At 40.3% G+C, this 13,519-nt stretch overlaps 1 protein-coding gene across 1 annotated transcript; it reads right to left on the bottom strand.

Annotated features, from left to right (window-relative positions):
- Positions 1-1,176: 1,176 nt before the first annotated feature.
- Positions 1,177-9,158, bottom strand: gata2b (GATA binding protein 2b). The gene is made up of 6 exons (XM_053444979.1): positions 8,944-9,158; positions 8,257-8,685; positions 7,201-7,776; positions 5,522-5,667; positions 3,014-3,139; positions 1,177-2,162 (listed from the first exon to the last, which is right to left on the bottom strand). Exons 2-6 carry the CDS (start codon positions 8,480-8,482, stop codon positions 1,878-1,880), a joined length of 1,359 nt encoding a protein of 452 aa, XP_053300954.1. The 5' UTR covers positions 8,483-8,685; positions 8,944-9,158; the 3' UTR covers positions 1,177-1,877.
- Positions 9,159-13,519: the final 4,361 nt, after the last annotated feature.

Below are 13,519 nucleotides of genomic sequence, written 5' to 3'. Positions count from 1 at the left end.
ACGAGCAGATGCAACTGGTTAAGTAACGGGAACATATGGCTCAACTGGCTCAATTTCTGTCAACAGCACTAATCTCCCCTGACCGGTGAAGCAACCTATTTGTTAGAAAGTGGGTGTTCATGTCAACAAAGGTGAGGGGTTATTTAACTCCACTGATACTGTACACTTTTGACATCTATTCTGCAAAAGCTGTTCTGAAAGGAGAGGAAAGGAGGAAGGAGGTTAATCTTTTCGCCTCTGTCCATCGTTTGATTAGGTTGTTTGTGACCAGTATTACAAAAAAACTACTGGAGAGATTCCCACAAAAGTTGGTGAAATGATGGGCCATGGGATGAGGATAACCCATTCTGGTTTGGGTCAAATCTGTACAAATGCAGGGTTCCACAATGTATTCCAGGGAATAAAGATATTAATGAAAAAGCTAATACATTTATGAGAGTGATATTTAAAAGTGTGTTAAATTTGGTGCGAAAAACTTGGATCTGGTAAACAAACTGTAAATAAATTATATAAAAATGGGAAGGGAACTTTATCCATTAAAAATGTTACACTGCTCTTCTTTTTCTGGTCTTGTCTGTCATAACCCATTTTGGGAGGTAAGCTGAAATAAACTGTAAAACGAACAAATACATGTCACCCTCCTTGTTGAAATGACAAACTTTTCACAGTCATTAATGCTAATTACATGTTTTTAATAACAACATTAGCCAGCATATTTTTATGATTACAAACCTGTGCTTTCTGATCGGCAGGGTGGGAGAAGTGTTGGGTGAATTTACACAGTAGGAGGATGCAGAGATATTGCATGCGGAGCAATATCAGGATAAATGGTTCACACACAAAAAACTATGAATCGCTCGATCCAGAGAAAAACAAGGACACAGGAAAAGATACAGAGCATCTGATGCATATGTTTACCATAAGATCATTATCTGTGCAATGAATTTAAAAGTTATTACTATATCTTTCATTTAAGTCAACTTGCAATAGTGCCCTCATGAAGTTTGACTGTGTAACAAACATTCCCCTCTTGTGTCTCTCAAATCAAATTCAACACTGTACTTTGTCGATAATGAATCACTCCTAGTCAGTACAATAATCAATGTGAACACCACTGAATCTCTTCTTATTTCAGAGACTTACACGTTTGATATTGAATAGACGGAACAGACTGGATAATGAGCTTGATCTCTTTATTTCTTATGAGTATAAATGTTGACAGCTCAGACAAAGCACTTCAGCTAGAAATATATTCATAACTGGGATAACAGTATCCATATTATGATTCAAATGATATATTCAAAGAAAAGAAGGCAGTAAAAATAAATTATCTGAATAACAATAATAATTATAATAACAATAATTATAATAAGCAGTGTCAAATTAGGATCCATAAACCTTTGTTGTTTGCTAGTTTCTTTTGTGAAAATTCATTTTTAAAATTGTCCATCAGGAAAAAATTCCAGCATCTTTTTCGTTAAATGTTGTGAAGGGGATAACCCCCCCCCCTTCCCCATCTGTCGAACACATTTACAATATTCACAGTTATATAAAGGTGCTCAGCACACACTGAACCTCACTGCAGACACTCAGGGCGTCAGCGGGGACGGTTAGAGGAGATCTACGAGGGGCGATGATGTGTCTGACAGGAGGCACAATCCTCCTCCATCAAAATAGGTACCTAGATAGATAAGAAGTAAAAATGTCCTCTCCTCCCCATGATACATCTTTTCTCCGACATACCAATGACATAACCAATCAAGTGACAGTCAAGATGTAGACGCACCAACCATATGTCAAACATTGTCCTCCCTGTCCTCTAGTGAGACCCTCATACCCCCTTCATCAAACTGTTTCAGGTTCTCAAAGTAGCCTCCTCAGCCCATGGCCGTCACCATGTTTGAGTGGTGCGGGTGGCCAAATGACGGGTGTATCGGGGTGGGTGTGGGGAGCATGTGTCCATGGTGGCTGAAATGTGGCAAGTGGCCCATGGACATGTGTCCGGCCAGAGAGGAGGCGCTGAACGGAGAGCTCTTGTCGTGCAGACATTTGGTAAACTCCTCGTAGCTGTCTCCGCACCGCTTGTTCTTTTTAGATTTGTTGGACATTTTCCGGTTGCGTGTCTGTATCCCCTCCTTCTTCATGGTCAGAGGCCGGTTCACCTGTGTGCAGAGGGAAAAGCGATGAGATAAGTGATGTGATCAAACCCACAAGTTATGAACTTCATGAACTAGCAGTCAAACACATTTTCAAATATGGATCATGCTAGTTCTTTTGTTAAGTATACAATATTCCATGTACTTTTTATTGTCAACATATTTTTGGAATAGACCAAAACAAATTCATTCATCCCCCAATATCCTATCACCCTATCCAATGTGTGGCCCTATTCACACTGGTTCCCACTGAGAATGTAAATCTTTGAAAACAGCTTCCTCAAAGCCACTGGTGTTCTCAACAACCGTAGCTCCAGTAGGAGTTCAGTGTTTATGGTTCTCTGAGCATTGACAGCAGCAGGACTGTGAATGTGCAAATGACTTAAAATAAGCCACAGTCACATGTCAACAAGTGCAACAATGTGGCAGCTATATCAGACCCTTTACACAGACAGCACTTTAACACTGGAATTAGTTAATTGTTGGTTTTGGTCTTTTCATGGGATTTGTTGAAAATAGGAAAAATAAGCAACAGGACCAGACTTATCCATCGCAATATCCATTTTTAGCTTGTTAATATTATTCCTTCAGGCTTAATATATTTGAAGTCTGGACTTGTGGCAGTCTCACTTATCAGCAGTCCAACCTTTATGACTCTCAGGCGATTACGCCTGCTCTTGAAACAATAAAGCACAAAGAAAGAAAACCCCAACGAGAGCTGAGAGTAAAACAATCCTCACTCTCTTCTTCAGCTTCTCCTTTCTCTTGCTTTTTCTCTCTCTTGCCACTTATCCTTCTACAATCAGTCCAACGTGCCAGCCTACTCCTGTGAGGGAGAACATCGGCTAAAGACTTACGTTATGCAGTTTGTAGTAGAGGCCACAGGCGTTGCACACAGGGTCGCCATTTGCATTGCGCCGCCAGAGTGTGGTGGTGGTCGTCTGACAGTTAGCACAGCAGGTGCCTGCTCGTCTGGCAGCGGACTGTGGAGAACATGAGGACTGAGTTTAATGAGAGACACAGTGAAGGCAAGTTGGAGAATACATTTACCTTAAAGAATATAGTTCAGTATGGACATTAGGGCCACAACTAACAATTATAAATCAAGGCAAATTGGAAATGTTAAAGATAGGTGTTCATAGTCCATTGTGTTGTTTTGTCTGGCTGTCAGTAAAGATTATTGTATTTTATTTCACACACACACACACACACACACACACACACACACACACACACATACACACATACAGACACACACACACACACACACACACACACACACACACACACACACACACACACACACACACACACTCAAACACACACATTTCAGGCTTCTATTATCTATCTATATCTACCTTTCTATCTATTTATCGTCAAAATACAGTGCAACTTTGCATTGTTTGAAATACCATGTTTGAAATCCAAACACAATGTTAATTTGAATTGAATTTAAATGCCACAATGCCAGATGAATATCAGTCATTGAATTTAGTTTTCTAAAATTCACATTCGAACCTCTAATGCTTAAACCGATGCGTGAGCAGCTTCATCTCAGCTCTGGTACATTTTTCACGCCTGAATATAATAAATTTAATATACTGAATATATACTATTAACGAGCCGTATTTTAAATATAGCGATAACATGAGCAAGTTGTTGCTAGTCAGTCACTCCTCAGACTAGACTCCATAACTTCTCCCAGTGGCCTTCTCTGTTTCTCGCCGCTCGGTGCGCTTCTCGGTCAGCAGCGGAGCAGCTTGACCACCACAGCCCGAGCGGGGAGTGTGTAGTCAGGAGGCCGCAGGAGGAAGCAGGCTTCCCGCCCCGCTGCTCTATCTGGACCGGTCAGGCATCCGGATAGGAAGCTGGTGGAGGGCTGCTGCCACTGTGGAGCTCTGCAGCGAGCCCCGGCCGAGCAATACGGAAACCAGGCCTGATATACGGCCGCATATGCATTTATAACCTGTACTAAAAGGCACTGGAATAAACACTCCGGCACCGTGTGGACTATTGTATGAACCAGGCTTCACAATAAGAGCAGAAGCTGATCTCTAAACTCAAATAATGATCGTTAAATGATGCCGTTTCTCTCACTGTGCGCTCTTCTTACTGCATCTTTTTAACCTTCAAGTTGCGCACTTATCTTTGCTTTTGCATAAATTAAAATAACTAATCTTGTATTGCATAAATATGTAGAGCAAGTCCCGTTTTTACATCTCTTTTCCCGCTTCTGTCTCAAACTATCCCGTCACACTGGTCTAGTGTCTTCAAAATAAAAGCTTTTAAACACAGTTCCATCACTACCAGGTTTAAAGTGTAGCAGCTCACTGTCGTTCATTGTTAATTAGGCCTCTACTGATTTAATGAGCAGCGTCTGTTTACTCTGCAAATACTGTCTTCATCCCACAGCTGCCTCCTGCTCCAAACACAACTGATGCACAGTGTTGCATGGATGCATTCAGGCTGCAGAGACCTTCCTTTTAAATTGTTATCTCGGGAATCTAGGAATAAAATATTTTGGACAATCACAGCTGCTGCTGAAACAAAAATAATCCTGTAGTTGAACTACAGGAATAAAGTATTTGTTGTATTCTTGTTTACCGGCTTCAAAGCATTTTCCTAAAATTAGATCACATATTTCTTATGTACTTTAATTGGTGTTTAATTGTTTAAGTCTCCTTTAATCGTGCAGCTGGATGAGTGTGACATGAAGTCGTATCTGGGCAACACTGATGTTTGAAGCAGGGCGTGTTGGGAAATATTTGCCTTTAATCATTTCCAAATTTGCTTTGATACTCCCCACATATTAGTGTCCATTGAAAATTGTAAAAAAGTTAACTTAAGGACAAAAGCTTTGTGACGATGCATTTTCACAAAGCTTTCTCATGGTTTGTTCATAAACAGGAGACATTTCTTAACCACCTAAAAGGAACAGCAATCCCTCAGTGCGTTTGAAGTTTAAAAAAATCACCAAATTTCACGACACATTTTTGTCAGTAGACAGTTTCTGTTCTTCCAACGTGTCAAAAAAAAACAGCCCTCACTTAAACACCTCACAAAACAAATTTCTCTATGAGTTTAAGGTGATGGTGCTTCGGCCCTGCTATCAATGACAGCATCAGAAGTAGCAGTGATAATGATAACAGAAACAACACAGATAGTCCCACTTGGCTAACGGCCTGAGCTGAAAGAGCACGAGGTGAGCCACAAATACAATGCCCGGAAGCTGATTGGGAAAATATAACTTTCCTGGCATTGTACGCACCCCCCCTACCCTCTCTCCCCCTCCACCTTACCCTCTTTTTTTCTTTTTTATTTACTGCCCGGCCAACATTCACACATGCACAACAAGTGAAACTCACCAGCCTGCGTTTGGGTTTGATGAGTGGTCTGTTCTGGCCGTTCATCTTGTGGTACAGCCCGCAGGCGTTGCACAGGTAGTGTCCAGTGCTGTCACGTCTCCACAGAGGCGTGGAGGTGGCTCCACAGTTTACACATTCACGGCCCTCTGGAGAGAAAACACACATAGGAATTTGTTTTAATAAGCATTACTAACTAAGAGTTACATTTATTCATCCTATATGTCGTCATCATTTTTTAAACACGTGATTTTATCAGCAGCTTTGACAAGAAATGATTTGTTCACACACTGTGCATGTACAATTTCTTTAGATCACAGCATGTACTTCTGCTTTTCTACCACTTACTAAACCATCTGCATGTGCTGGAAATTAAAGTGACTCCTTTAGTTTGCATAAGAGAGTTTGCTTTACCATCTGCAGTAAGTTCTCGTTGTTCACCCTCCATTTCTTAAGCTTATTGTTTTTTCAAAGAATGTTAACAGTCCGAGGATGCATATGCACATCAGCAGAGCCATACATTCATTCTTTATAAAATAGATTAGTGGAATCAAGTTCATTTTATATTTGTCTGAAAGTTAACATGATAAATTGTAAAGTCCGTTAACATGTCAGCTCATAATTCATTCAAAGACTTGTTATTTAAACTGAGGTCAAGTTACCCACCAGGCTAATACGCTAGTTAAACATGATCGGGTTTGAAGGTGGAAGCTTCCTGGTCTGTAATCAAATAACAATCAGGCCAATGTAGTCTTCTGTAACAGAGAAGCGACTGTAGCCTATAAACTGAGGTTTTGGCTCAGAGCACCTGAGGATCTTCCTTTCACACCTCTGGGCTGGATCCAGCTCAGTGGTGGTGCTGCAGCCACATGACACGTTTAATCAAAGAGTCACGGTTAACAAAAGAAGATTATCACAGTCTCTGTGATTGAGAACAGGGAAGGGCAGGCTTAGGCCTAAGACTGCTAGTTATATTTTTATTCAATTATTTTTTTCATATTTCAATTTCCAAATATACATAAATAAAGCTAGATGATGCTAAAATCACAACATATCACAATAGTTTGGATTTAATATACTTTACAGAATATGGCAATAATAAATAAATACATCTGGTATTACAACATTGCCGATGGTATAAATTAAATGACTTTAATGTGGCTTTTTGATTTATAGAGGATTTAATAAAACAAGAGATCAACTTTCAATGTGCACTAATCAAAAAACTTTTTATTTCATTAAACTAATATAAATTATTTTAGTTTCTTTGATAATCGTAACAGCTCATGAGGCTTTGTGTGAGAATAATCTTGTATATTTGCTTGACATAACATCAATAAACGACTTGGATTTTAATGGGCGTTTTATTTGTTTATGTTTGAGTCTGTTCATATGTAATGAGATCTGATACTAATCCTTTTACAGGCACATTACACAATGACTTTTAAACAATGCGTGTAAAAACAGAGCAGCACGATATAAAGCTGCACTCTAAAAAGGATAATCTCTAATATAATGTGTCACGGGAGATTTTTTAAAGTGTGTATTCCTTTGCTACCTTCTTTTGAGTTTTAGTTTAGTTACCACTGACTTCAGAAGAGGGAAAGAGACAGTCTCTGTATGAAATGTATGTGGTTGGATTTTGGTGCTGATAGTCCGTGTGGTGTTTGCGGTGGACTCACCGGTGCAGGAACGGGCCTTGCCCTTGTTTTTGTGCATGAAGCCGGATGATGCTCCCAGCAGGCTGCCCGGGTGGAACAGGCTGCCGCCGTACTCGTGTGCGGCCGGTAGAGAGTAGCTGGGGTACGTGGGTATGGGATGCTGTGAGCTCATGGAGGCCAGGCTGCTCCTCAGCGGACTGGAGCCCTCCATCTTCATCCCCTCCGCCAGCGACACCTGGTATTTGATAGAGTCCTTCTCGTCCATCCTGGTGAGCGACGAGGGGGACACGGCCCCTGGGTCCGGCGATACGTCCTTTGGCGGCGTCGGGGGGAAGGCGTACAGGTGCGGGCTGCCGTGGGACGGCGGCGTTAACGACGGGGCGGAGACCGTGTTTGAGTTGCTGCTGCACGGGTAGACCGCGGAGAGGCCGCCGGGGGACGCGGAGCCCGGGTGGTGCAGGCTGGGTTTGCTGAAGGGACTGACCGCCCAGGCGTTGTGGTGGTGGGCGGACAGAGCTGCTTTGCCCCCGTCCAGCCATGAAATCCCCGGGCTGTGGATGAGATGAGGCCGGCAGACCTGAGTCCCGGTCAGTCGAGCTGTGAAATAAGGAAACAACAGAATGTCTATTACGCACAAAGATGACAGACTCTTTTATCAGTGGGTTTCAGTGGCATGCTGGTGGATGCGGACATAACTAAATAACAGCAAGACTTGTTGATTCACTGGATTCAATCGGTTGTTAATAAAGTGGTGAAAATAAAAAAGTTGCGTTTACCATATTATTTGATGTTTTACATCTGAAATATATGCCTGAAATAGCCTGCATATAATTGTAATGTAAAGAATATAATCGCCACAAAAACTTGTTTATCACACACAGATTATTCACAATTCTAATAGAAACCTGTCACATGTTTGGCGTTTAATTTAAAAGAAATACTAAATTTAAATTCATGATTTGAGGGTGTTTTAATATTGTAAATAAAATATTTTACCACTCATATTTTAGTAGCTAGATGATTTTTAGTGTTAGGTGTGTTTTAATGTATTATTAAAGTAGCACCCCTGCGTCTTACCGTGCGCTTGGCTGTAGGACACCCTGGCCCGGGCGGAGTTGTGGTAGTACGGGTTCCCCTGCGAGTCCAGGTGATTAAAGAAAACATCCACCTCGTCTGGAGGCAGCAGCTGCGCCGTGGGCTCCATGTAGTTGTGACCCAGGCCGTGGTGGTGGGAGTCCGGGTGTTGTCCGTTCAGCACGGCGTGGTGGTGCATCCAGCGCGGCTGCTCGGCCGTCACATCCATGGCTCTGTGTGTGTGCGTGTGTGTGTGCTGCGATTTAGAGAGTCAAATAATGTCCAGGGCGAGGACACAGGTTTGAAATTAGTCCTTTATGAGATCTTCACCGTGTCCATTCACAGCAGATGACTAATACTTTGTGTTGTTCTCTCCTCGGAGTTAAATCCCTCTCTGGTCCAGGACATGGAGTCGAGTTTGACACTGTAAACCTTCAATAAGCAAACATCACATGTTAATATTTGAAATGCACAAGTGTAGATGGTGTTATGAAGCTTGCTCTCTGTTTGTAAGCATCACAATACAAACACACACAGAGACACACACTGCTGAGGTTGTACATGGTGCGATGCAACTTCATAATAATATTAATAAAAAACATTTCCACCCACAACATTTAAGCACACTTCACCCTTCACATCGACTCCTATACGGACAGGCTTGGTGTCAAAAAGACAAATATGTCCTACCTCTTTGTCTGTTGTTGTTTCATCCACAGGATCCGACCAGCTCACTCCTCCTTGGAGAACGGTCGCCGCTGTCTGTGTCGGTGCTGCAGGTCCCTCTCCAGCTGTCTGTGGTGGCTGTTTGTCGGCGTAAAGTAAACTCCGTCCACTGGGACTGAGAGCAACACGTCTGACTGAGGCTGAGTGCGGCTGACAGCGCGGGGCCAAGCTTGTCAAGCCCGTGGGAGGAGTCTCCAATAAAGCTTTGACTCAGCCAATTGCACAGCACCTCTACAAAACCTCACAACACCCACCAAACTCCTGCCACCAGAACATCGCTAACACACAGAGTGCATGTAAAAATCCTATTATAAGTCTGGGCCGCTATATATTACATTATATGTATTATATTATAATTATATATCATATTATAAACCCAGACTTTATAATTAGATTTTCATTTTGCATTTCATGTGACTTTGATCTGACTAATGTTTCATCAGGAAAACAATAAATCCATCTGTTATGTCACTATTATTTTATGATCGTCCATTTTACTTGTGGTCATTCATTATTGCTGGTAAGAAAATGTGATATACACTCCAATAGCAGAGGTCGGTCTAGATTATGGTTTTATACGTCTTATCTTGCAGCATTTTTTTGGTTTTAATTTCTATAAACAATACAACTTATCACAACACTCCAGTTAATCTGCAGTCTTTAGGTATCTGTTTAATATCGGTGAAATAAAGGTGAAAGTCTATCATTTTCCCCGTGTGAGTGATTTGTGATCGTTTCTGATAATGATTCTATGCATTTAGTGTTTCCTATAGGTCTATTATTTGACATGTAAAAGAAGAAAATATAGTTATTATTTCATTATTTATTAAACATTTTATGTCACTCTCTCCCACCCTCCCTCCCTCCCTCCCTCCCTCCCTCCATCTCTCCCTCCCTCCTCGCGCACATGATTGACAGACAATAATTGGAGAGGGAGCGCGTGCTGCCCCGGCCAGCCAACACTGCCGCCTGCTTGACGCCGCTTCCTGACGTCATGTGCATCTTGGAGAAGAAGAAGAGGGAAAAAAGGAAAAAGATTCAGGACATGAACTTTTTCAAGGCAAACACACACACACACACACACACACACACACACACACACACACACACACACACACACACACACAGGCACAGACGGGGGTTGCCTGCAGTCTGCTGCTGCGGTCCCAGCGGATGAACTCGAGGAAGGACACTGCAACTGATATTTACACTGCGGCCACATTAATAATACATCAAGTACATCATCCAGAACGACTGTGATTTCCAAGAGCAGGTCCACTCTCACTGCACGACACGCGACTGGCATAGGGGATTAACTACACAGATTAGATTAGATTAGAGAACTATGCGTTGTTGTTTTTTTGCAGAATCACACCCACCAACAAGATTTATTTGCTCATAATGAAGGTAACTAATCAAGTGAAAAAGTTTTTCATGAGGAGACTCTATGGATGAATTTTATAAGAACATCATGTGTTTGGGGTCTGGGTGAAACTTTTTAGTTAGAGTTTGGATGCAACAGATCCAGAGATTCATATTTGTGTCGTTTTTCATCTCTCTGCATTTTGGTTACTTGCATCAAGCCATCTAAAAATAAAGGTTATTAATTTCAGAAAGAATGCTTTTTCACATATTAGAATTTATAAGGTCCACAATGATTTCTACTATCTAACCAATTACAATGGGGCACCAATTATGAGACACACTTATGTGATCTCATTTAAACCGAAAAACTCGGATTTAAAACCTCCAATTCCTGCACCTGCTGCTCTGCACATTTAATTCAGACCAAGAAACCCATTTTCAATAAGTATGAGTATCTATCTATCTATCTATCTATCTATCTATCTATCTATCTATCTATCTATCTATCTATCTATCTACCTATCTACCTATCTATCTATCTATCTATCTATCTATCTATCTATCTATCTATTTATTTATCTATCTATCTATCTATCTATCTATCTATCTATCTATCTATCTATCTATCTATCTATCTATCTATCTATCTATCTATCTATCTATCTATCTATCTATCTATCTATCTATCTATAGATATATATATCTATATATATCCTTCTATCTATCTATCTATCTATCTATCTATCTATCTATCTATCTATCTATCTATCTATCTATCATCTATCTATATATCTATGATTCAAAAATATATTTTTATATTTTTATTTGTTGCTGTAGCTGTAACATGTAGCACCACTAAAATGATTTTAGATAACAGTAACTTTACATATGACTCGTGCACACCAGTGTAGATAAATCTGGGCCAGTTTGATAAAGGCTTTACCATAAAGAGCTGAGTGTGATTATTAAACCTCTCGTGTCCCTGCATGAGGAGGAAATCCAGGGTACAGTGGTGCAGAGAGCAGATCGCACCGGGGGGACAAGTGTTGCAGTATTAGAGCTCATCAGCATGATAATGTGGAAATACACATGCTTTGAGTGTGAGCCCTTTTGATCTGGCGTGGCGATAAAACCTTATCGTCGAAGAACATCCACTTCCATTTTAGGATTTGACATTAATTCAATCCGCTTTTTCCCCCTCCTTCTTATTCTATCTCTTTTTTTATAGTCTGCTGCTCTTTCTCTCACTGGAGCCCCGGAGAAAGAGAGGTCGCACCTCTAAGAATCTCATTATATATAAGGAGCACCAGTGAAAAAGAAGAGGCTCCAACAATAAAGATTAATGAAAACTGAATGTCACTATAGAAATAATATAGTTGTAATATACTAGTAATAGTATAGTAGTAATATAGCCATGTAAAAAATGACAACAGGCAAGTATACGCTAATAAAATGTATTATTGTTAGTTTTATAAAAAAAACTTGAATAATAATCATAATAATTGCATTCATCTTCTAGTTTTTTTGTTCATTATCAAAAGCTCCATGACGATGATGATAAGAAGAAGAAGAAAAAGAAGAAGAAGACGAACAATAATAATAATAATACACATTTTACCAATTTGTATGTGTTTTGGGGGGAATTTTGTTTGTATTATCTGTAATTTATTTACACGTGTTATTTTAATTTATTTACAAGTAGCCTATTATTTATTTCTTTATTATTTATAGTATTTTTTCTCTGATCTTAATTTTTTGATCTTTTTATTTATTTATATCACGTGACCCTGTTGTATACAAACATAATTATTTGCTGCACTTTAAGAGCACGTGACATTGATTCTCTGTGTGTTCAGTCGCAGCTTTAAAGAGGGAGAGGGAGGAATCCAATGCGGGATCCTCGGCTCCCACTGATTATAACCCATCCCGGGGTAATTTCTCACCGGTGCTGGCTAATCTTTGTTCTTTGTGAAGATAATAAATAGCCTAATCGTTATCAGCGAGCTGCTGGAGGTGTCGCGGAGAATGGGGCTGATCGGCCCGGGGAAATAGGCTCCAAAGTGCCGCGGAATAAATGCCATTTCTTATCTCCCTCCACCAGATAATCGCCGCCTTTTCAAACCCCGCACAACACACGCATCTAATGCGGGGAATGCATCATGTGCTGGGAGCAGATCAGTGAGAATGATTGATAGATTGATGGATAGATATGTGGAGGTGGAGGATGGAGGGGTAGCGTGGTGTTGGCTATTATTTACAAGTTTAATGTTCTGCATGTGCGAAGTCTTTATTCTGTGTATTTAGGCAGCATTATGCACACTCGCCCTTTTTTCGCCCTGATTTTTGAGGTTATCTGAAGGAGCCATCTGAGGTTCCGGTTCTTTGTTGGGATCTTATTTCTTTCATGTTGGATTTGACTGGATAAGAGTTAAACAGACTCAGCCGCTTCACGCAGGGAAACAGAGATAGATGTGAATATATATATATATGTTTTCATCTGCTGCACATTTAGCCTGAAATGAGCCACGTGTACAGATGCGACATGAGCTGGTTCCACACAGGCCTTCTTAGATTTACTGGAGAAATGAAACTCAAGCTGTTGGACTTTATTTTCTTATTTCATTTTCTTATCTTGATTTTAATCCTAAAAAAATGTAATTACAATCTTGGATAGTTCTGCTTGAGAGCACTGAAGGTAATTTGATTAATCCTATACATGTTGTCATGAGTCACATGCTATATAGGCTTAGTGTACCATATTCATATGAACGTCAGCATAATAGTTAGAGATATATAGCTTATATAACTATTTCATAATTTCACTCAAACACCTACAAACCCAATTTTGAAGAGTTAAAACGGGAAATCTGTTTTACATTTATTCCATTTTGGTTTGTCCAAACACAAAGATTGAAAAGTAATAATTACAAATAAGATAAAATATAAAATAATCTCCATCTCAAAAGCTGTAGTTCCATGAATTTTATAGAATAAACTAATATAAAATAAAACCTTTTCCAAGTATAAGCACCGAGAACAGAGGAGAATCGTTTGTTGTATATGTGTGAGTGTGTGCTTGTGGGGGGGGGGGGACCAGTAATGGCAGAAAAGGTATTTTTCCAATATACACAAACTGGATTCTTAATAACTTGGCAGCTGCAGCAGCCCTCGGTGC

The sequence above is a fragment of the Pleuronectes platessa genome, chromosome 2 (assembly GCF_947347685.1).
Source record: "Pleuronectes platessa chromosome 2, fPlePla1.1, whole genome shotgun sequence".
Lineage (NCBI taxonomy): Eukaryota > Metazoa > Chordata > Actinopteri > Pleuronectiformes > Pleuronectidae > Pleuronectes > Pleuronectes platessa.
This window is presented reverse-complemented; position numbering and strand designations above follow the sequence as displayed.